This window comes from Mastigoproctus giganteus, chromosome 1, assembly GCF_048544385.1.
Source record: "Mastigoproctus giganteus isolate SK-2022 chromosome 1, ASM4854438v1, whole genome shotgun sequence".
Taxonomy (NCBI): Eukaryota; Metazoa; Arthropoda; class Arachnida; order Uropygi; family Thelyphonidae; genus Mastigoproctus; species Mastigoproctus giganteus.
This window is the reverse complement of record NC_143575.1, coordinates 222,971,527-222,997,281: the sequence shown is the minus strand read 5'-3', so window position 1 is coordinate 222,997,281 and position 25,755 is coordinate 222,971,527. Positions and strand designations below refer to the sequence as shown.

The following is a 25,755-nucleotide window of genomic DNA, read 5'->3' as shown; positions in this document are numbered from 1 at the left end:
AAAACTGAAACTGTGGAGATCAGTGTGTAGTGTGTTCATATACACACACCTCGATCCTTGTTAATACTTTAAACTTCTGGTTGATTTTTTACAGAGGTCTGATGAGATTGTTGTATTTCCCTTCTGAATCTATTGACCATGGGCTTCCTTCACATTGCTGCATGGTGGTGGTACCATCTCACTTCCATTTTGTGATAACATCACCAAAGGTTGAATATGAGTAGTGTACATGCCATAACAAGAACAACTAATTGTGTGGCTCATGTGCCTTCTTTATATACTGGTCTGAGTCACTTATTTAACCAGGAAGGTCCAGTGAACTATGAAATCAGGTGTGTCCAGATACTTTTTTTGGTGGGTAGTGTATCTCTCTGTCTCTTTATCTGCACTTTTCTAAGATATTCTCAGAATCAATGATGAAGCAAATAATTTTATAGTTACCTATTTCCATTCACTTAATTTGAATATCAATGTTAATAAATCACTGCAAATTACTTCATCTTTACATAATTACCTTAACCAAAGCATGGTGTAATATCTTCATAAGCATCCAGAACATTCCAATCCCAAACATGGACTCCCACAAAAATTTTGGTACTATATTTGACAAGCACAATCATTATATGCTTCTTCCTCAGAAAATCTAAAAAACTAAATGGGTCATCAAAGCAGGAAATTGCTTCCATCCTAAACAAATATATTATTAAGAAGCATATTCAGAGATGCATATATGAGGGGGGGTTTCAAAAAAGATTTGTATTCACTCAGAAGTAATTGTGATAGAAAGATAATTTTTTTTGTTTGATACCTTGAAATCTCTATAGCAACCACACAAATTTTGATTTCAATCTGACATTTTTTTTTTTGCAGTGCTGAATAAAGTGGTGTCATAATGGATAAAGCTGAATACAGATCAGTGATTCAATTCCTCTTTCTGCAAGGGAAAACACCTAAAACAATCCATGAAGAAATGTTTATGGAGAAGACTACCCAGGTTAGAGTGCTGTTGCACACTGATATAAACAATTCAAATGCAGAAGAACCTCAGTGCATGAAAAAATCCCAGGATGCCCAGCAACTGCTGTAACAGAAGAGAATGCTGAAAAAATTGAGGCATTAAATCATGGAAGGTTTTTTTTTTTTTTTTGGGTTCAGCATGGTGTAATACCTTCAAAAGGATGCTGTATCATGATGGCAAAGTATTATTCCAACTTCCTCATAAAGCTACATGCAGCTATAAAAGAAAAATGACAAAATGGAAAGCTGTCAAAAGGTATGTGCCTGCTCTACAATAATGCCCCTGTGCATTCCTGGAATGTTGCAGTGAGGTGTGCCCACAGACATGGGTTTGAAATATTGTTGCATCCTGCTTATTCCCCTGACCTTACACCCTTGGATTTCTTCCTCTTTCCAACCCTGAATTCCTCTCTTCTTGGAAAACACTTTTGCTGCTGAGTTGTGATTTGAAGGACAATCAGAGGACTTCTACAAAAATGGCCTGCGGAAGTGTATTGAGAGGTGGCAAAAATGTGTCCTTTTTCTGATGACTATGTTGAAAAAATGAAAACGTGTTTCTTTCAACCTTCTATTACAACTATTAAGTGAATACAAATCTTTTTTGAACCCCTCTCATATACTATCTGTATATATGGAGCCAAGCTGAAATTTGTTTTGGAGCAACAATGCAACATGGAAAATATTTTTAGGTTTGTTTGTTATTGTTTGTTATTTGGTTTTTAGGAGCATTAGCAACTAAGGCCATATTGCTCCGGGATATGCGGTGGTCATTCCCTGACCTTTCCGCATCCTCCGTATTTGGTGGTGACGGGCTCGAACCCCGGTCTAATCAAGAAGCGTGTTCTACGCACTGCTGCTCCTTCCCACCTGGCTACGGAGGCGCTATTTTTAGGTCTTGAGTATTAGACCCACATCAGGTAGCTTAATGTTAAGATAGGATTTTTGTGCTTATTTTATAAGACACAGATATATATGATAGCTTAAAAATTGATCCCTTACACTTTCAGATGAAACAAACAAATATTACTCTTTTCCAAACCCATCTTCGCACTAATTGAGTCTCTCTAAATCTCAAAACAGTGATCAGTGCAGTACCAGCCAGGAATCACTCAAGAAGAAAGCAGCTTCATACATGCAAGCTTAACAGGCTGCACCAAATGGATAAACTACTTCCAAACAATGTGCTTCATTGATCAAGCACCGTGGCACAGACTGTCAGTAATACATAGCCAGTAAGTTAAGCCTACAGAGATGAAATTGGCAGACAACTGTTATCCACCATGATGATTTAAAAGTAATAAACCAAACAGCAAAATCATTCAAGCAAAGTAATGGTTTCATGCCTAACCTTCGATAATACAAGGCATGTTCTAGTGCCATAATTTCCCCTCCAAAAGTAATCAAAGATATCTCTCTAGCAGCAGATTCCATCTTCAACAGGCCGTGCTCTCTCCTTGACAAACCTGATCAGTTCAAACTTCCACTTCAATGCAGACTAATGTGGACAAAATTGTGTTTATTGTCACAAATATTCCTGCATGTCATCATTTCAAAGCACTTTGTAGGATTAAAGAGCAACCAAAAATTTCTGTATCAATTTATCAATTTTGTTTCTCTCTGCTCTTAGCCTTAAAACTCTGATGGACTTGTATTACTCTTGGCAATAAAATTAGTATTTATTTATTTGAAAGAGACAACAGAAGAGTTCTTGTTTCATCACAAAAGCAAAGTGACAGTGAGCTGCTTTGTGTTGTATATACAGAACCTGTTAATATTATAATATCACTGTGCACTCATATACATTAATATATGAGTATGAGTACACAGTGTCTATATTTTCATTGTCCTTTTCAAAGTAGTCCCCATTTGATGAAATACACTTACTCCAACATTTCTGCCATTCTTCAAAAGCATGGGGGAAGCCATTTTTTTACATACATTTGAGAATCGCCTCCGATGTCTTTACAACTTCTTCTGACAACTGGAAACATTTTCCTTGCAGCTTCTTTAAACTGCACATTTGACATTAATGCTGGCTCAACGACAGTATGTGCAATGTGAGGTCTTGCACTGTCATGATGCAGCATCCTGTCACCTACATGCAGTTGTGATTGTTTGTGACAAATGTGATCCTGCAAAGATGTGCAGTACAGTTTTGTAGTAAGGCCCCATAACAGTTGTATGAAGTGGCACATGCTGGCAAACCATTCCTAGAAAAAAATAGATGACCAAAACCATAACCTGGAAGCCATAACTTTTGCTTTTTTCAGGGTTGGCGATGATGTAGACTTCCAAACAGAGCTATGTTGCTTACTCTCTGGGTCAGAACAATGAAACCATGTCTCATCTGCCATTCAGTAACCGTCTAGTGCAGCTCCTGACAAACCTCCATGTAAACTTGCTGTTGCTCATGTGTGAGTAGTCTTGGAATTCAGTATGTGCAAACACGTGTCATATGCAAATGATCATGAAGAATACCATGTGTGCTTCCTACTGATATTCTCAACATCTCTGCCAGTTGCCTTACTGTTACATGATCTTCTCTCACAATTACAGAAGCAATGTTTATGGTTTCTGTGGTGACAGCAGTGGTTGGAGCTCTAGCAATACTGATTGAATCACATTCATCTTTAAACATTCTGAACCACTTGTGAGCTATGCTATATGGAATTGCAGATTCACCATAAACCTCTTTTAATATTTCTTATGCTTCAGCTGATGTTTTCTTGAGTTGGAAGCAAATGGGAGAAGCATACTGTCCTCATGGGTCATGTCCATTGTTATGTAAGCGAAACTGAACAGGCATAAACTTGACCGACTGCCGAGGTCACACTATGCACACGAGTCAACTGTACAGAAGACTGTGATGCAGCTTGGTTTGGTCTTAAATTCTGCAGCTCAGCTAGAAATAGCAAACAGTATAGATATCCATGAAAAATTATGATCATTCTTTATTGAAAACAGTCCTTGTATATATATAAGTCTTGTGTACATGTATTATGATAGATGATGGAGTGTATGTGTTGTGAATTTTGTTTGCATGACAGTTCCTCCCAGTTAGCTCCGCTGCAAGGATAACCTTCCTAGGAAGTCTCCTCCTGCCATTGCTGACACTAATGCTGTTCTTTTCTTTTCTTGATGGCATAGTGTTGGATGCTGATAATGGCTGCAGCTGGTCTGGCCAGTGTGAGATTGTAGCTTGAGAGTAACTTCCACTCCCACATAGGGCATTCTGTCCTTTTGACTTTAATCCCTCCCTACACCCAGGGCTTTGCCCACCCACTCCCCAACTCTTGGTGGGCCCTACTACCCTAAATACTTTTACTCCTCTTAACAGCCCCCATCGTCCCTTTATCTTTTGATTTCCTAGTGATCTTACTATCATCCACCATCTTCCCCTTTGCCTATTACTCATAACTTAAATTGTCACTCCTGCACTCTTTTCCAACAAAAATTTCTATTACTATTATTTTTTTATTTTAAGGGGCCTTTACTGGCAAGCTCAGCCAGAGACCTTGTATTCCCTACTTCATGGCCCATCTCCCCATCATTATGGATACCAACTAGGAAACTGTGGTGTTCCATGGGCTCCTAGATTAATTGGCCAGATGAACAACAGACTAATATAACCAAACACAACATGATTCAGAACACACACACACACACACACACACACACACACACACACACACACACACACACACACACACACACACACACACACACACACACACCTTGCCTTTACAGAGTTTGTATTGCATCTCAAAGCTACATTATTGAGTTCAGGGAACCTCCAGTGCCACTTAACCTGTAACACTATATACTATGTTCTGTGTGTGTGTGTGTGTGTGTGTGTGTGTGTGTGTGTGTGTGTGTGTGTGTGTGTGTGTGTGTGTGTGTCACAGTGGCCACATCATTGAAATGAGTGGCAGTGATGTCAATTTGAAACTGATTCATGTCTGGATACTTTTTTGGAGGGTAGTGTAGTTCATTTAGGAAAGAAAGGATAAATAGGAAAATAGTTTTTTAGTGAAGGAGGAGAAATAGAATGAGTTTTGAACAGATTTTTAAGACCATTACGAAACACTTTTTATACCACAGTTTTTCATCAATCGGATAAAATGTACAGTCATTGTTTTCCACTACTGAGGCAAAATGAAGTATAGAGGAAAGTTAACATACCCTAAGTACTATAATAAAAAAACATTCTTAAACCATTGGTAATGGTAGAAGTTTAAAATTTATTTTTTGTGAGAATCTTGGCTTAAAATAAAAAAAAAGAAACCTATCTTAAAATAGGAAAAAGGGCCATTTGAAAGTCTGGACAATAATATAAAAAAGGTGCACAAACCATATAATGAAAATTACAGTACTCTTTAAAATCTGGTACCATGGAGAGAGAGAGGGGGGGGGGAAGCACATTTCAATGAATTAATAACATGATGAATTAACCTATTTACATCTGTAAACATTTATAATGACTAAATGTTAATGCTAGTGGTTAAATGTAAATAATACTTCAATTTATTAAATATAAGCAACTGGAAATGCACAAAGTCACATCAAATGTTGTCATTACTTTAATATGTAAATTTATATATGCTTAGTGTAGTATTAGAGAGAAAACAAATGCATCTGCTTTAGAACAAAAAAAAAATTTTTTTTTTACATTGAAGGATAAAAAATTACTGTGTTTCTTAAGGAATAATTATAACGTAGTATACACAATCTTTATGACATTTTAGCAATGTATTGTTAAAAAATTCAATAAATTTCTTACATGTAACAAAGGTTGTCAAGTTTCATTTTTGCCACTATTCAGGACTGGTCCTTCAGAGAGAGAGAGCGTGCAACACATCCAGGCCTTCAAATGAAAAGGGACCCAATTTTAAGCAGTCATGCAACTCATCAAGCTGAATGACTACTTAAAATGGCAGCAAAAACTTCAGTTGTGTGGAATTAAATCTATTGTTTGTGCATGCCAATAAGTTGCTATTTATGGAAGAGAGTAACCATATATTAAATTAAGTATATCTTTTTCCCAGCTGTACCTAGATTGGGCATTTTCTACTGCTCTTTTTCTAAAGTCTCTCAGCTGTTCTAAAGTCACATTAAAACAAATGGAGTCACATTGGAACAAATGGAGGGGTGAAATGGGAGTTTTTTTTGGCTAATGCTGCATAAGCTTGCTTTCTTGCATCGTATGCCTCTGCTAATGCTAAATATAGTAGGGCCCACTCATATGGCAGGTTAGGTTCCAGACCCCTGCTGTAAAGCAAAAATTGCTGAAAAGTGGAACATAGCCTTTTTTTTCATTTGCAAATGCATATAAAAGCCTAACATCTTTACACTATCATATGCTGTAAACAGACCGAATCACCGACAATAAAATGGCACCCTTCTCGGACTCGGCTGTTGAGCACGTTATACCGAAAAAGCGCTAAACATAATCAACACGGATATAACTGAAAATCGCTTTATTAGCAGAATGCCAAGAAGTGGGGCCTTACTGCATATGATATCAAAATTATTTTTTGCATTCAGTTCCTTTGTGACCACATCATAGTATCCAATCAAATTTGTCAGACAAGACTTCCCCTTAACAAACTCATAGTGTGTCTGAACTATAACTGCAGTCTTGTCTAGATGACCCTGCACTGCTTCTTTATGAGTTTACATCATTAAATATATAAAACAACCAGAAAAACGGTTTAAGAGTAATGCAGTATTTCTTCCTGAAAGAAAATATTCACAAAACCTTCCATACACATAATTCACAATGTTTTTTACTTTAGAGCCCCTATTTGAATTTCTTGTTTGTCCTTTTGTGAGTGAGCAGAGATGCAACATCCACAATATCTGCAGAAATCTCCTCCCGGTAAATATATTCTTGAAAAATTTAATATTCTCCGTCCATCCTTCAGACCAGTATTTCCTCACATAAATTTTTTTATTTAGTCCCACATTGATGCTAACTCCAAAAGCTCATTTGGTGAAACCTAAACCCAGCCACACTATATGGAACAATCGGAAACTATCTTATTTATAAGAGTGTCCTTCCTCTCCCCCTAAATTTTTTCAGAAAGGTCTAACAATTTCGCCATCAAAATGGCCCCTTTACTGGATCTTGATGGTGGCATGTTTAAACACTTCACTCTAAGAGAAAGTATAAATTATTTTGACTTCTAAAATGAAAAAAAAAAAAAAAAACTGGGGGGGGGGGATGCTGCCTGCCATTAACAATTGAATATAAACATCTGGCAGTACACTGGGAAAACAAAGTTCATAATCACAAGCACCAACGTTTGAAACATCAGACTTCAAGACAAAAAAAAAAAAAAAAAAAAACACTGCCTGCTGTTAACAATTGAATGTAACCAGAGATTTAAATTTTCAGGTTCTATATATGAAGTATAAATAGATCCTAGTATAATAATTGAGTCAATACGGGAAAACAAATTTCGTAATCATAAATGCCGATGTTCCTGGTACCACAACATCCAATTGAAAGAGGACTGGGGGGGGGGGGAAACCAATTGCATGCATTTAATAATTGAATATAAGCATCGATAAACGTGAATTTAGCTTTTCAGATTGTTTATATGAAATTTAAATAGACAGTACTACAATAATTGGGCTAATACAGCTGGAAAACAAATTCCTTAATCGGAAACACTGATGGGTGCATTGGATGAAACATTGGACTGGAAGAGGAATTTTATGATTTTGTGCCCAGCATGACATTGGACTGCAAATGGTTAAAGAATTCTGGTTTACAGGGTGCCAGATTTTGGAGAGTTTCCTGTAATAATTTTACAGACAAGAATAATACATTTTAAGTAACTACTGTATTTATAAAGGATACGTCTGTAAGCATTAATAAATTCATCATTCAGGAGCCAATTAACTATGCTGGCAATATCAGACTTCAGAGGATGTCCAACACAGGTGTATACATTGATTTCATTAACTTCGTTGAATGCCATTGCTGTACTCTAGGGTATAAAAAAAAATTCTATAATATATCTATGGTGTGACAATAAAGTAATAAAGTAATAATAGATAAAGCGATTCACTGACTTGTGTTGGCTGTTGGTTTATGTTAAACCTGGACAAAAGTTACTTAATGCTAAAAACCAAAAATCAGTGGCTTGAATATTTACCTTCCTCCCAGAAAGATAATTCTTGTCATATCTGAGTCACCATTTAGAAATATTTCAACATACAAATAGAAAGGGTGCAAGAATATTTGCTGATGCTATCGAGGCAATGTGATGGGTGGGTCAGAAAACTGCTAGCTTGGGTGGATTCACAGACTAAAAGATTGACAGTAGTTGCAGGCAGAGGTACAAGTGATTCTTGCATTGCTTCTATTAGATTGGAGGGTGGGATGCTGGGGTTTTCAGGGACTGGTGGGAGTCATCAAGGAACAAATAAATACATGGGCTGTGTTAGGATAAATAAGAACAAGAATAGGTGCATGTATACTTGCACTAAAACCAATGCTAGGAGTATAATAAATAAATTTGATGAATTGAAGTGCTGGTCAAGACATCAAAGGTGGATATTGTTGGAATATCAGAGAGTTGGTGTCATACTGATATAAGCAGGGCAGAATTGGAATTTGGGGAGTACAATGTGTACAGAAAGGATAGGAAGGGAGGAGGGGTTATGCTGTTAGTTAAGAAACACAAAATCTAAGAAATTGCATCCAGTTGACATAGTCAGTGCAATGTAGAGTCAGTTTGGTGTGATGTAAGCACTGGGAAAGCAAAAATGAGAGTAGGTGTGTGTTATAGGCATAATGAATCTGATGAGTATAATGAGCATTTCTGAAGAGAAATAGATTGGGGCAGTAAATCAGAATGTCTTATAATGGGGAATTTTAACTTTCCAGATATTGACTGGAACTTGTGGACTGGTCACTCGCACACTAGCAAGGCTTTTATGGATTTATTGAATGATTGTTTTCTACAGCAGCATGTTCGAGAGACAACTAGAGGGAGTAATACTCTTGATCTGACTATCAGCAGTGATTCTTTGTGCATTAAGAATCTGCACATAAAGGAATCACTAAGTGACACTGATCACAGTGTATTGATGTGGGATTAAAGATGCAACTACCATGAGAGGTAAATGAAAGGGCTTTGATGTTACCAGCAGCAGCAAATTCTAAATGGGATGTATTCAAGGAAGTAATCGTGGAAGCTACTAGGCTTTTCATACTAATTAAGAAATACTCTTCAAGGTTTAGGCCTAAATGGATGTCAGATGAACTAATGAGACTCATGGCAGAGAAGCAAAATGCATTAGATGCATATAAAATATCAGCCGACACAGAAGCCTATGATAGATATAAGCTAGTCTGTAATCAAGTCACAAAGGAAGTTAGGCAAGCGAAGGCAGATTATGATAAATTTTTGGCAAAGGATGCTAAGAAAAACAGCAAGGACTTCTTTAGTTATATAAAATCTGGAAGGAAGGGGATGAATCCACTTGATATTGATGGTTCGACTGTTGATGATCCTGCTCAGGTAGTCAATAATCTGAATGAGTATATTGCATCTACATTGACACATGAGTTATTAAGGGAGGAAAATTCCTGAAGTTTATCAAACTGTAACAGGGTGCTTCATGATTTAATAAAAATAAAAAACAAATAAAAAAAAATAAAAAACTCAAATAAAACAATGATAAAAAAAATAACAATAAATAAATAATAAATAAAAGAAAAGGAAATTAAACCTATCATCCTATGCACTTCCCTCACCCGAAGTTACTATCCAGATGACCTTTGAATTTCCCCAAACTGTCAGCCTCTACCACCCATGTAGGCAACTTATTCCAGTAATTTATAACTCGCTGGCTAAAATAAAACTTCCTGCAGTCCAATCTAAACATTTCCCCCCGTAACCTGAATTTATGTCCCCTAGTTCTAGCATCATTTATAATCTTGAAAATTTCGTCCTCATTCATTTTACTGATACCTCTCAGAACCTTAAACACCTCAATCAAACCTCCTCTAAGATGTCTAGTTTCCAAACTCTGCAACCCACATATTCGAAGTCTTTCTTCATAAGGACGCCTTTTTGCCGATCTCCCCAAGCGAGTTACCCGTCTTTGCACCCTTTAAAGAAGCTCGATGTCTTTCTTTAGGTGCGGTCTCTATACTTGAACACAGTATTCCAAGTGTGGTCTAACAAAAGCCTTATATATCTCTACTTGCAAAAGTTCGATAGATCATCGATAGGACACCATGGGCGTTCCTTGCAACCTGTTTACAATGCTCACAGAATTTCATGTCTGACCGTATCGTAACACCCAAGTCCCTTTCCTCCAGTACTGGGTTTAGTTGAACTCTACAAAGTGAATAAGTTATTTTGGGATTACTGTTTCCCAGGTGTAATACCTTACACTTTGTTGGATTAAAGCATAGCTGCCATTTTTCTGACCATTCCTGAAGTCTATCTAGGTCTCTCTGAAGAAGCTCAGCTTGACAGTGATCATTAACTGTTCTACCAATTTTAACATCATCTGCAAATTTAGACATCACATCACGCCCTCTATCCCTTCATCGATGTTGTTTATGAAAATTAAAAACAACAGTGGTCCTAATACTGATCCGTGGGGAACCCCACTACTTACATCAACCCAATCTGAGGAATAGCCATTTATCACAACACTCAGCCTCCTGCCTTGAAGCCATCCTGCTATCCATCTAAGGATTTTTCCAGTGATTCCAACCTGTTCCAGCTTATAAAGCAACCGCTCATGTGGGACTGAGTCAAAAGCTTTGCTGAAATCTAAATAAACAATGTCGAAATTATTCCCTAAATCCAGCTTGTGAGTGACCCTTTCAAAATAGCGAACCAGATTTGTTAAACATGATTTTCCCTTTACAAAACCATGCTGAGTATCCTTGAGAATTTCAATTCTATCCAAATGATCCTGAATTCCACCCTTGATCATTGCCTCCATAATTTTCCCTACCACTGAAGTCAGACTGACAGGTCGATAATTTCCCACTTCACTCTTAGAGCCACTTTTATATGTATGGGAGATACATTGGCACTTTTCCAATCCAAGGGAATCTTTCCAGAGTCTAGTGATGCTCGCATAATTAGCCTCAATGGTTCAATGCACTCACTTGCCGCCTCCCTTAAGATTATAGGGTATATTCAATCAACTCCAGGAGCCTTACTGGCCTGTAGGCTCGAAAGTTTTTTCATTAAATAATCTTGCAAAATTTCAATATCATTAATTACATATTTTTCAACTTCGCTCCCACAATTTCCCATTGCCACAAAAGGTTTTTCATTTGTAAATATCGATGCAAAATAACTGTTGAGTTCATCTGCAATGGCAGCTGGTGTATTTAATACTATCCCCTTTCCCTTGCGTAAAGGTCCGATCTGGTTTGTCCTGCTCTTCTTGGCATTTATATATGTGAAGAATTCCTTATCCCCCCCCTCTTTGCTCTGTTTGCTAGTGATTTCTCATAAACTTCCTTTGCCTGTCGAACCTTTTCTGTGGCTCTATTACAGATCATCTTGTAGCTGTTATAGGCTTCAGTACTTTTTATTGCTCTGTAACCTTTCCATGCCACCTTTTTCTGCTCAAGTAATGTGGCAACTTCACTATTTATCCAACTTGGAACCCTCCTCGTGGAGTATTTTTTTAATGGTAAATACGGATTCAAGGCATCTGTGATTAATGTTTTAAAAGCATACCACAGTTCAAATGTATGCATTCTCTGTGCAATATCTTCCCAGTTAATAGAGGCTATGTAGTACCTTAAGGCATCGTAATTTCCTTTTCTGAAATTAAAACCCATTCCTTTGCCTTTTACTGCTGCTACCTCTCTCATCATCATCCACCGTAGAACTTCACAATCACCTGGTCTGTATATTACTCCTACTCGCATTATACCTTTGTTTCCAACTATCTCACACCATACAGATTCTATACTAGCACGTGAAATGTCTGAATCCAGGAAAGCTATCGTTGCACTCAGGCTGCTTCTGATAAGAAGCATTACTCCACCACCCCTTCTATTCACCCTATCCTTCCTAAATACATTATACAATTGTACAAATTGGAGCAGAATGGTATTAAGGGTATGTTGCTACAATGGATAAAAGAATGGTTAAGTGGGAGAAGACAGAGGGTGGTAATCAATGGGTGCTGCTCTTCGTGGACTAATGTTATCAGTGGAGTCCCACAGGGTTCGGTGTTGGGTCCACTGTTGTTTTGTATATTTATCAATGATATTGATGAATGTATATCAGGCTTAGTGTCGAAGTTTTCAGATGATACAAAGGTTGGCAGGGTTGTTAATGACAGTAATGGCAGTGTGCTACTGCAACAGGATCTAGATAATTTGGGCAGATGGGCTAAGAAGAGGCAACTGAAGTTTAACCTTGACAAATGCAAAGTACTGCATATGGGTAGAAGTAACCCCAGAGAAACGTACCAACTGTGTGGTACTACACTTAAGGTGGTAGAAAATGAAAAAGACCTGGGAGTAATTGTGCAGTCAGATATGAAATTTTCTGAGCAGTGCAGACAGGCTGCCAGGGCAGGTCATGGGGTATTGTCAATGATATACAGGAATTTTGCTAGTAGGGAAAAGGAGGTGATTATCCCTTTGTATAAGGCAGTGGTCAGGTGACACCTTGAGTACTGTGTACAGGTCTGGAGGCCCCCATTTTAGGAAGGATGAAGAGTTGCTTGAGTGAGTACAGAGAAGGGCAACACAATTGGTGAGGGGAACAAAAGGGTGGTCTTACCAAGAAAGGCTTAATTTCTGCAAATTGCAGCATCTGGAGACTAGGCACCTGCAATGGGATTCTTCCTCTTGCTCAGATTACACACCTGAGGGAGCATAAATTCAAATTGAGGAAAGACAGTTGTAGAATAATGTGCAGAAATTTTCCTTTAGCCAGCAGGTAGTTGATGGCTGGAACAAACTTCCATCTGTTGTTGTAGAAGTTGATAGCTTAAATAAATTCAAAGAGGAACTGAACAAATGTTTAGAGGGAATATATGTGTGAAATGGGATTTTTTTTTTTTTTTTTTTGGCTGATGCTACATAACTTGCTTTCTTGCATCACATGCCTCTGCTACTATTACTACATATTATGAACAGATAACTTTACTGTAAATGCCATAAGGTGCATTGGTAATTAATTTTTCGAATACTCTGCATGCATATTTCTCTTCAAATACTTCTCTGCATGTAGTAAATGGATTATATTATAGTTTGTCTGAGGTAGTGCTACTGAAACTAAATTAAGGGGAAACACTAAACAGAGCATAAGGGCCACTATTTTCAATTTTAAACACTATTTTAAACAGAGCATAAGGGCCACTATTTTCAATGAAGTTCATTCAGCATTGAATAGAGTCTGGCATTCATTGGTATATTGTAGCCATTCTGGGGAGATGAGACACAGTGACCATCGTCTCCCCCCCTGTATAGAAGCATAAGTTAATTAATGTAGTGACTGCTTATGAAATCGCCTTCAAAATTATGAAAAGCAGCAGAGAACTGAAATGGAATTTAACATAACAAAGTTTAAAACCTTATTTTAAATAAATAAATTTAAAAAAAATAAATAAAACTTACATATGCATTGGTAATTTTGTTGATATAACCAACTCTAAGTTTATGCAAACTCTCTGGGTTTATGACAGAATCCATCTTTTTGACTCAGCTTCACCCCTTCTCTATCTCACTACTGTAATATAGTTTTTTCTTAAAAAGTAAAACTATGTAGAATTAGAATTTTTGCTTATTTTCATTAATGATTGCCCTTCAGGTGTGGTAATTTATATTGCAAAATAGAGGGATAACAGCACTGTTCTCTGTGATGTGTGACCATTTCATCGTACATGTGTGGTGCAAAGCTAATTAACAATGTCTTTCAGTAAAATGCCAAAATTTCAGAAGACTTATACATAAGAAGACATATGCAATACACAAAACAAACATATACAATATTTGCTTTTGTACTGTGTGTAGATGTGATTTTTCAATTTCAGTTGGCAAGAAATGCAATATCATACAAATGTACGATGAGGCACAAATAACCATAAAGAAAAATGTGCAATACACAGAAAGAAATGCAAAAATAGATGTGGCATTTCACAACATTACCAAATGTGCTGAATGTTTATTCACATTGTTTATCACAGAACATAATCTTCCTCCAAGTTGTGTTAATCATGCAGGTGTGTTATTCAAAAATATGTTTCCCAGTAGCAAAATAGCAAGAAAATAAATAAATAAAATATACAGTTGTGGAAGAACAATAACAGCAAGCACTGTTAGTGAAACTGAACAGACAGGGAAAGAGATATTGATGGCTCTGAAAAATACACCATTTTCTATTGCTATATCCCATGGTAGCTCTACAGGGTACAACACTGGGCACCTTCTAAGCGAAAGCATGTGGGATTCCTATAATATCAAACACGATATTGTAGGGTTATTAGAGACATGGTGCCAATCAGACATATGCAATAATAATTAATAGTAAAAAGTGTATTAAAACATCTGAAGATATTTTTAGCTTTTTAAAAATTATTCTTGAAAGTATTTAAATAATTGAAAATAACATTAAATTTCCTATGAAATTTTTAAGAAATTTTTTAGAAATTCTCAATAATTTAACAACAATAATCAAATTAATTTAACTGCAAAATGACCAGATGTGCTATGGTATGCATATGATAGACAAGTGGTGATGAATTAACAAAATGATGAACAACAGGGAAACAAACAAAGACTTCCTGTATTATTCATAAAATAAGAAATGTGATTGTATTGATTTTATTTATCAATATCTACTACAGTTTTTGCACTAGCAGCTCTGAAGTGATTTCCATATCAACCTCTGTCAGTAAACTTCAATGCTAATCTATAGTAAATTTACATTAGAAGGGGGGAGGGAAACAACCAGCATTGGATTTCTTAAAAAACTTCAATTAGATCCCACCTCTTTAAAGCAATACAATTTGTAATATGATACCAAATTAAAATTTAATAGGAAAATTACTGCCTCTGTGCACCTCAAAATCTTGAAGTATGCTACAAGTTTCATAGGCTTGCTTTAGCATTTTATTACTCATACATCTAAAAATAACTATTTCAATTGAAAATGTCACAATCTAAATGGATGGTGACATTCAATTGATGACAAATGAAAGTGAGATGAAAATTCATCTCACTTTCATTCTCAAAATTTCCTAAATTATTTTTTTTTAATGCAACAATATTTCTTGGCTAATTGTATAAACTGATTTTGGCCAAGCCCTAAAAGAAATCTGGTTACTGAAGCCATCCCACTAGAGTATGTGTGGAGATGCTTCATTTCATAAAAACACCATCGTTCCATTCTGATGAAATGGCAAAAAATGTTTCAAACATCTTCACAGATAGTATTTGAAACCCAGATAACTTTATAATAACAGAATAACTTGTGCATTGTATTCATTGTGTCACTCAAAATTTAAGGACCCATAAGTGCTCATGGATTACTCCCAATAAACTATGGTATTAGGTTATCTTTGACATTAATCAAAGATACTTCCTTGTTAGCGGGACCTGAAATTCTTGCTTTCTTCAGGAAGTTATGATAGTTTCTCAACAGAACACTCGTGTAGAGATCTTTTTAATAGTAGTTTTCTACTACTTTTATCTTGAACAGAACCAATCTCAGTATAGTTCCTATGATAGTTTTATATTGCTTTGTGACTGAGCTCTGCTTTCCCCCACCAGTATTACTGGTGGGGGAAAGCAGAGCTCAGTCACAAATTACGTGAATGGCAGACCTTACACAAATTTGCAATCAATGTATTCTCCTGTATGGTATGTTTGCTCGTGTTATTTGTAGAAACATGCCAATTAACATTAGAAAAAATTATTAAAACAAATTATTTTAATACAACCATTTTAAGGTATCCCAATTTAAAAAAGGGAGTAAATCTATAAGCATCCTGTATCGAAATGACTCAGAATGAAAACAAATATTTGCAACCAAGATAATGCAAAACAAAGTTTACACTTTGGAATGAAAAGAAAATATCCTAACTGATATTTAAAAACTGTTTATTTACATAAAAAAAAAAAAAACCCCAACTTTAATAAGTTTGTTTCTCTTCATAAAATAGTCCTACATTCCCATATAACATTATGGATCAGTCACCAAGATAGATAAAATACTATAAGAGATGAATATTGTTCTATCAAGATATTACAGTGGATTCCGATTATTTGGGCCACCGGTTAATCGGGGCAGCTGTTTATTTGGGACAAATCTTAAAAAACAGAACCCAATCGAGAAAATAGCCAGGGTTTACTTCGCTTAATTGGGACAACATGCCATTGAATCGGGGCAGGAGACCGCAGCGCTGGAGATTACCCTACGATTGTCTTCGACTGTACCACGTGGTTCAGTTGGATTTCTGGAGATCACAATCATAAAACAATTAGCAGTCACCTGTTTATTGGGCTTTTCTGTTAGTGCAATCTATCATAAACGGATAGTAAACTCGATGTTATTAAATTTGCGATAATACCGATAGCTGGAATTTTGTGGGTTATTATGGTGAAATGTGTTTACACTTCCATGGAATCTTCAATCATATAAAAAAAATTAATTTTCAGAATCTTCTCTTCATTCCTATTTTTAAAGCTTCGTAACTTGTTACTCCGTTCTTGAGCATATCCTGTTACTTGTAATTTGTGTGTGCCGTGTTCTTTGTTATTGATTGCTTATCTTTTTACTGTTTTAAATTTTAACCCCTACCCACAAATGTCAGTAAACAGAAATGTCAACTAGTTAGTATGCACATATTACAGTACGTATTAATTATTCCGATTTTCACGTATCATTTAACTTTTTAATTGGTAAGGTAATAAAGGGTAAATTTGCGCTTAATATACTTTACTTTTATAGCCTGTGATAATATTCCTCCTATTTTGCTAATTAGAATCGCTGTTTAATAAAATTAAAATTCAATTCACAAACGTGATTACAATGACCTACCGGCGCGTACTACACATCGTATAGTGAACGGTACTTTACTATGGTGAGTTCGTCGTAACGTGATTTGATTGTACAGTGAACCAATTGTAAAGCAGGGGTCCATTGTATTTTTAACTTTTTTTATGTGGAACTTCAGATAATTGGGCCAGCCACTTAATCGGGCCAAAATGCACTACCCGATGTGTCCCAAATAACCGGAATCGACTGTATTAGAATTATAATGTTGAGTTTTAATCCAGTCAAATCCTGAGATTTTTAACATAAATGAAATCACAAAAAAAAGTTGATAAATTTAGTTTAAAGTTCGAGCTATATACATTAGGAAGTTCAAGGGTCCAAAATATGTCATTTTGATATTAATGGGTTTGAACTATCTGAACAAGATAAGTACATACTAGTATTAATCAACTGAAAGTTTAGTCAAATACTCTTATTATAACATGGAATTTTTGCAATTCTTTCATTTAAAATGTTAAGAATACAGGCAGGTTTCGCTTTATGAGTTCCCGGGTTTACGAGTTTTTTTTTTTTTTTTTTAAAGTATCAACAAAATCGAAAATATGAACATTAATAAATACCGGATTTCAAACCACGCGCTTTGCTATACAATACAATGTACCCCTCTTTACGATATTAATCCGTTACCATCGTATTGCGAAAATATCATAATGTGAACCCAATAACACATTGTTTTTTGGTAATTCATTCCACGACCTCGGAGGTTCAAATTTTCGCTATATAGCTCCTTAAAAGGTCGTTTTAATAGTGTAAATTGTATTACTTACCAATTCAAATCATTAAACGCACTACACTTTCATCATTATCATATGTTCTGTTATAAGAACCAATTTTGAATGGCTTTGTGATATTTTTTTAAAGCACATTTTTGGAAGTCATGATCATAAAATAATAAAAAACAATTTGCACTTTCCAGTTACTGCAAGCAATTATAAACGGGTAGTAAACTCAATGTTATTGCATTTGGGAAAATACTGATAGCTGGAATTGTGTGGATTTTTATGTTATTATTATTATTATTAGCTATATGGTGCAAGGAAGCCTGATGCTTATGCTGCACCAGCCAAAAAAAAAAAAAAAAAAAAAAAAAATTCCCGAGTTACCCTGAGAGAGAGAGAGAGAGAGAGAGAGAGAGAGAGAGAGAGAGAGAGAGAGAGAGAGAGTCAAAAGCAGAAGGGAATCATCAAGAAAGAGAAGAATGATGATATCCAGCTCAGGACCCTGGGTATGCCAACCCATATCCACCAGAAATGTGTTTGCCCTTTACTGAAATCTTCAATCATATAAAAAACATAAATAAATTTTTAGAATCTTCTCTTCATTCCTTTTTATTTTAAGCTTTGTAAACTTGTTACTCCGTGCAAATCGTGTTAGTTGCAATTTGTGTGTTCTGTTAAAAAATGCTTATGCATGCTATTGAAATTTATAAAGAAAAGAGAAAATTATCTTGGAAATAAACACTTAAATGCCTCTTGAAGCATTTCTGAAGATGACTTCTTGTGCAACAAGCCAACGAGTGCCGAGCCAATAATGAGGTTGGTTGTGGTAGGGTTTAATGGCGCATGGACTACATTGGTCATAATGCCAATAATGAGTGATCAACGAGTGTGCATTTAGAATGATGATGAAGAATAAACATTCAACATTTGTAAGTCATAAATAATTTCTCTATTAGTATAATTTGCTTGATTTTACAGGCTGTGTTTTCATTTCTTTGGATAAATCAATCATTGTTTAAACATAAACTAATTAGCTAACTAATTTCGTTGTTGATAACGTAACCCCTATTTTTAACATTATGTTTATGGGAAATAAATTCCTGCTTTACGAGCACGCACTAGGAACGAATTAACTCGTAAAGTCGAGAACTACCTGTATTTTAGTTTCACTGTGATAGATGTTTGTGACTAATGTGATAATTGATTAACTTAATTTAGTCACTATAAATAAGAAAAGTAAAAGTGGTACTATGGAGAAATTCAACCAGTTTCTTACACATAATAATAAAGACTGATAAGTTAATTTTTGCTGCCACACCAGTCATGCAGATTGATGTACATGAGCTTTAAGTAAAAAGAGTGCTATTTTGTATATTATGTATAATTATACATGCCTACTAAAGAGAATAGCCATATTTTTGGATATTATATTCTGTTTAATACTTGCAATCTGTGCAAAAAAGGGTTATTGTTATTTGGTTTTTAGGAGCATTAGCAACTAATGCCATATTGCTCTGGGGATATGCGGTGGTCATTCCCTGACCTTGCCACATCCTCCGTATTTGGTGGTCATGGGCTCGAATCCCGGTCTAATCAAGAAGCATGCTACGCACTGCTGCTCTTGCCCTCCTGGCTACGGAGACGCTTTGCAAAAAAGGGTGACATTTTTCTCTTTTACCACTATTACTTATTCACTAAATTACTCTTCATACCAGAATGAACTGCTCTTGCCAATTACAGTTATGTAAAGCTGGTCACAGAGCACCTTGTGAATTAGTTATCAAGTTTGGCATTACAGTAAGTCCCTAACATACATAAGAGATATGTTCCAGGACTTCTTACGTAAGTTGAGTTTTATGTAACTTGGGAATGACTAATAAAATATTGCTGCTACTATATCCCTGATATGTCAAAATTACAAAAACTACATATATCCTCAGAAGAATGAAGCAAAATAGCTATATATTTTTCAATTAATTATATATACATATATAGAAAAATAGTTATATATTTTTAATTAGTTCAATTAAAAACTTTATCGGGGAACAGCAGTGAAGTAGCTGGAGTGGCACATAAGAAAAGAAAACATAAAAGGAAGAAAAAAGCATGTTATTGTACTGTAAAAACTGATATGTATTTTACAGCCTTGGTTATTATAGTTGACTTCATTGGTGCCGATCCCTTCACCGCTTTTCGTATTCTATCTTTGTCTTTTATTATTGTGTTTACTGTTGACACTGACAAATCTAAATTCCATGTGATACATGTTAATGTTTGGCCATTTTCATACAACCTTATTATTTTAATTTTCTGATCCAAATTGATCGCTTTCCTTTCCTTGGTACATTTACTAGTACCGCTGTCCCTTATTCTCTTAGTCAGCACCATGATAATGGTCAGAATGAAATTTTCTGTAAAGAACTTCACAGGGTTAAGCCGGAAACACACTATTTTCAACTCACGGGAACTCACGTTTAAATAAATTTTCAGAATCTTCTCTTCATTCCTATTTTTTAAGCTTCATAAACTTGTAACTCTGTATCTCACTTGTGCAAGCCGTGTTCATTGTTATTGATTGCTTTTTTTTTTTTTTTTTTACTGTTTTAAATTTTACAATCCAAAAAAAAAAAAAAAAATTTGAGTGAAAAAAAATTTACGCAAGTCTGAAGTTACGTAACTCAGGGACTTACTGTACTTTAGAATAGCTGTAAGTGAAACAAGAAACTGCCCACTGTGGGGGTACAGTTGGAAAAATGTATATTTGATTACATTTTGTCTATATAATTAACATCTGTGTTTTTGTGCATGTAACTAATTTGCTATATAAGAAAGGAATTAACCATTGAAACTGCTTGAAAGGAAAAGATTACATGCAACTATATACTAATATATACAAAGAATAACAAAACAAAACAAAAATATATATATATACATATACAGGGTGATTCACTACCAGTGCGACAAACTTGCAGGAGGTGTAAGGGGACACAAAGACGAATCGGAATCACATAGCATTGCAGGGTCCGAAATGCCTTCGTCATGCGGTAGAGGATGTTGAACGGGAGGTCGTGTGAACAGTGATCCCGCTGGAAGTCAGCATTTGCAAACCGGTTCCTGAGGCAGTAGGATGGATGAGTATTCAAACGTTGAACTGGCCGACATGCACCTCGTGTATGGAGCTGCGGACTGTAATGGGTGCGATGCTCTGCTCTTGTACCAGGAACGTTTCCTGCACAAGCGTGCTCCTCATCATACGATTTCGCACGTGTGCACAGAAGGTTATGTGAGACTGGTTGTTTCACGAGAAGTACCATGAATCGAGAGCAAACAACGAGGACGCCAGACAATGAGGAGAATGTCCTACGTCTTACAGAAGGCAATCCGAGTCCGAGTACTCGAGCGATAGGCCAATGATTGGGTATTTCCCAATCCACTGTATGGAGGATACTGTCAACAAACCAAATGAGTTCATACCATCTGCAATGCGTCCAATCATTGGAGCCTGCGGATTATCCACTCCGGAGGACTTTTGCTACTTGGTTTCTTCACCAGAAACGGGTCGCAAATGCTGACTTCCAGCGGGATCGCTGTTTACGTGACCTCCCGTTCAACGTCCTCTACCACATGACGAAGGTATTTCGGACCCTACAATGCTACGTGATTCCGATTCGTCTTTGTGCCCCCTACACCTCTTGCAAGTTTGTCGCACTGGTAGTGAATCACCCTGTATATGTTTTAATGTAAAATAATAAAAATATAATAAAATTTTTTATATCTTTTATCTTAGTTTGGAAAAGGAGTACTGAAAATGAGAGGAAAACTCTTGAAGTGGCTTTCATGGTTAATAGTGGCTAATTTACTCAGACAGTGAACATTTTCTATCTCCCTACACTCAGAGTTGTTTTAAGTAGTGTTAAACTTGGTCACTGGTTCATGCAAGTGCTCTGCAACCAGCTTATGTAGCTGTAATTTAAAAGGGCAGTTCATGTGATTTTACAAAGTTTACAGAATAACTAAGAGTACTAAAAAAGAGAACACTCTCCTCCCCACTCCGCTCTCTCTCATCAATAGCAAGGTACGTTTATTTATACATAATAACCTACAAAACAATGAGATGTGCAGTCTTCTAGATTGCACATATCTCATTGTGAATTTCTTAAGAAGAGTTAATTTTTTTTTTTTAATTCTCCAAGGTGTATTTTTTCTCCAAAGCATGCTCGTTGTCATACTCTCTCATACTGAGCATGTACATACATGCAGTAACTTAAAGAAAGATGTTCAGCACCACATTGGGAAATTGAGCAATCTTATCATTAGTGACTACAGTGTATTTTGGTTTCAGTGGCACAAATGAAATGGATTACACGTATGCTTGTGAGTTACAGGTATGAGAGTTCTCAATTTGGCAAACAATTGTGGAGGAAGTGAGTGGAAATGTATAACTTAAAGGTGGCATATACTATATAACAATACTTTATACTGGATAGTAGTAAATTTTTGTCAAAAGAATGTTTGATTGCAGTTGGTTTCAGCAGACTTTTTGAATTAGACAAGCTATTCAGAGGTCTCTGGACCCTATTTAGACTCTGAATTTCATCATAGATGTATTTCAAATTATCCATACTAAAATGCATATAAAATCCTATATTGTTAATTGCTGAATTGTAGCAACTTCAAAATACATCGCATTTTGAATAACCTAATACTGAATTAACGAGGATATACTATAACAGATTTAATTTTAATCTCAAAATCAGAAAAGCACAAAAATCAAAGAATTAATTTAACAACCAAGACAATACATTTCACAATTGCTGAGTGTGATACTAAACACAGAATACTACAAAAATATACCTGCATTATATTCAAAGCTTTTCTCATGTCTCCTTGTGCCAAGTCTACCAGTGCTGCCTTGCCATCAGATGACACATTCAAGCTAAAAAGCAATAATTTAATTTATTATAATATTATAGAAAAGACACAAGTTTAAGGTTAAATTTAGAATTATGAATGGAATAAAACTACTTCACTTCCTACTTGACTCCATTATCGAAGAACACAAGTGATACCTCTTTTTTTTTTCTTTTCTTTTTTTTTTTTTGGGTGGGGGGTTGTAATTATCCAAACAAACGGAAGGCTAACAAAAAATATTCTGTATTATGAAAAATTAAATAAATAATACAGATACACATCCTAAATAATACATCCCAAAATGAGCTGTTAAAATTCATGCAGTTTTAGGAATAAATCTGATTAAAAGATTTTTCATGAGTAAAATCAGTTTATTTCAATTTTGCTGTTCTAAATTCAAACAAATTCTAAATTGTACTTATGTTACACTGCACTGCATTGAATTAAAAAGCCCACAAAAGCTCGCTCTCGCTCTCTCTCTCTCTCTCTCTCTCTCTCTCTGTTAACTGGTGGTGTTATTTGCTGCAGACAAGTTCTCTGAGTAGCACTATTTGCTGCTGAACTAGTTCTTTGAATAGCTGCTATTTTCCAGATACAGCATGCCATAATTTGGACTCGTGCAATACAAGAAATGGCAACATTTGATCATGTGTAGGCACAGGTGAGAGTTCTGAATATAAGTTTATAATAGTAAAATAACTGCCAGTAACACAATTTTTTCAAACCAAATGCATGAACACGGCACATATTGAATAAGTTTGGTTAAAATGCTGGAGCAGTTGTCACCTATATAGCAGTGAGGAAGTTGATATTGTAAATGATGTCATAGGTGACGAAAGATGCGAAATATATGGTAGTATATAGGTACATGCATGTACCCTCACACTCCACTTTTCACACAGGAGATACATCAATAAACTAAGTGCTAAACATGATAATTTCACTATTATATATATTGAGTGGGTGAGTGAGTGATTTTAGTTTTTATGGCATATGAGCAACTAAGGACATGATTTGCCAAGTCCAATTGTATATACAGAGAAGCGTGATTGACAGCATGATTTCTTATCCATAGAATATTCTTGAGTGCTTCATTTAGTTATGTATTTAAGTATTTTTTATATAAGCAATACAGGTAGCCCTTGATTTATGTCAGGATTAGGTTCCTGGAGGGACAGGTACAAATGGAACCCTTTATATAATGGAGTCAATTGGAAATCACAGGGTTAGGTTCCGGGCACCAAAAATTTTATCTACCACTTTGCATCGATTGTTTTATTTTATTAGCATTCTTCATAGTTGTAGTAATAGTCAATGGAGGCATTTTCATAGCCCTACACACATTAGGGTGGCTTTCGCCAGATTCCATCCTCCGAATATTGGACTAGGATTCAATGAACTACTTTTACCAGACATGGTGTCTCTTTATTCTTTTAAATTAAAAACTTTTTACACGACTGACAAAAACTGCACACGACTATCACTATTATTGTTTAATTTATTAATAGCACAATTAATAAAAAAATGTTAGTGTAATAAATTTCCAACACGTGTAAATAGCGTAAACAACATCAACTGAATGTTTCACCGCATTGACCTTTACCACCCGCATCCACGAGTGGCTACTTTGAGGGCAGGAATCTTTCTCGTCTCTGATATGGATGGGCCAATTGCTGATTGGCTCAGATTGTCCTAAATCACATGAACAGCGCATGACACATAGCACAGTATGATGCCGATAAATTTTGTTTGACGATTTTAAACTTTCAGTTTATAAAAAAATTGCAAAAATAAATAAATAAAAATAAAAATGTCGTTGCGGTCAGTGATCGGCACTATTGCGAATCGGCGCAAATCGGACCAGAGCAAAACGAGGGCTACCGCATAGTGAAGTAATATTTATTAAAAAATAGAACTGAAACACAATATAAAATGACAAACCGGATATAAATAATACTTATACCCTCATTTACAAAGGTCAAAACACAGGTGTGTTTAAAATGATGTAAAAATATTCTTAGCAAACAAGTTATAAACCAGGAAGAATGGATGTAATGTAATTTTCTGAACTCTCTCTCTCTCTCTCTCTCTCTCTCTCTCTATATATATATATATATATATATATATATATATACACTTATATTTGAATAATGTTTGAAATAATTGAAAACTGAATCTTACATAAAAAAGGGGTAAAGCATACATCAAAGACAGCAAAAAGCATTTTCCTCTACATGATGCTTGAGATATAAACTTAAGTGAGAATAATGATAAAAAATAAATAAAAATGCCAGCAGCATAGCAAGACAGAAGAGCGAATATATAATTTCGATGTAAAAAGGTAAAGTGCAGCCATTATCAACCCACTGCAGGATGGAAGCGTCCTCAACAATTCATGCTGAGAGAAATGGACCATAATCTGCCACGCTGGTCCATTGCGGGTTGGCAGATCGACCGTATTCAGCAGTCAGGGGCTTGAACCCTGATCTACTCAAAAAGCGTGTGCTACTGCACTCCCGCTCCTGACCACTCGGCTACACAATTTTCGCTCTTCTGTCTTGCCATGCTGCTGGCATTTTTGTTTATTTTTTATCATTATTCTCACTTAAGTGTGTGTGTATATATATATATATATATATGCATTTCCCTCTTCCCATAGATAGTGATTCAGTAGACCTTTAAATTTTTCCAAAATCACCAGCCTCAGGCATCTCAAAGTAACAGAATTGGAAGCGGAAATGGAAAGAGCAAGAGGGAGGAGACTGAACAGAACGGATGGAATGAACTGTTGGGAAGAGATATCTGGTGGGATCCTTCCTACCATTTCTGTTTATGTTAGAGGAATGGAAGAGAATCTAAAAGGCTTCAACAAAGTCTTTACCCTCATGTTTCTCTACTGCAAGAACTTTGGAGACTTTTAGGTTGGTCTGTAACCTTAGAAAATCATGGAATTCTATATCACTAGATGCTGTTGCCATGTCTGGTATAGTTGGCATGTCCCTTTATGCAAGTTTTCAATTTTCTGTACAACTAGCCTT

The 25,755-nt window shown here is 35.8% G+C and overlaps 1 protein-coding gene across 1 annotated transcript in view; it reads right to left on the bottom strand.

Moving 5' to 3' along the window:
* The window catches only part of RfC3 (replication factor C subunit RfC3), a 144,641-nt gene that overhangs the window by 42,758 nt on the left and 76,128 nt on the right, over positions 1-25,755 (bottom strand). Inside the window, exons 7-8 of the mRNA XM_090384506.1 lie at positions 22,661-22,742; positions 7,883-8,012 (exon numbers count right to left, since the gene is read on the bottom strand). Coding sequence (XP_090240632.1) covers positions 7,883-8,012; positions 22,661-22,742 — 212 coding nt within the window. The remainder of the gene's footprint in view (positions 1-7,882; positions 8,013-22,660; positions 22,743-25,755) is intronic.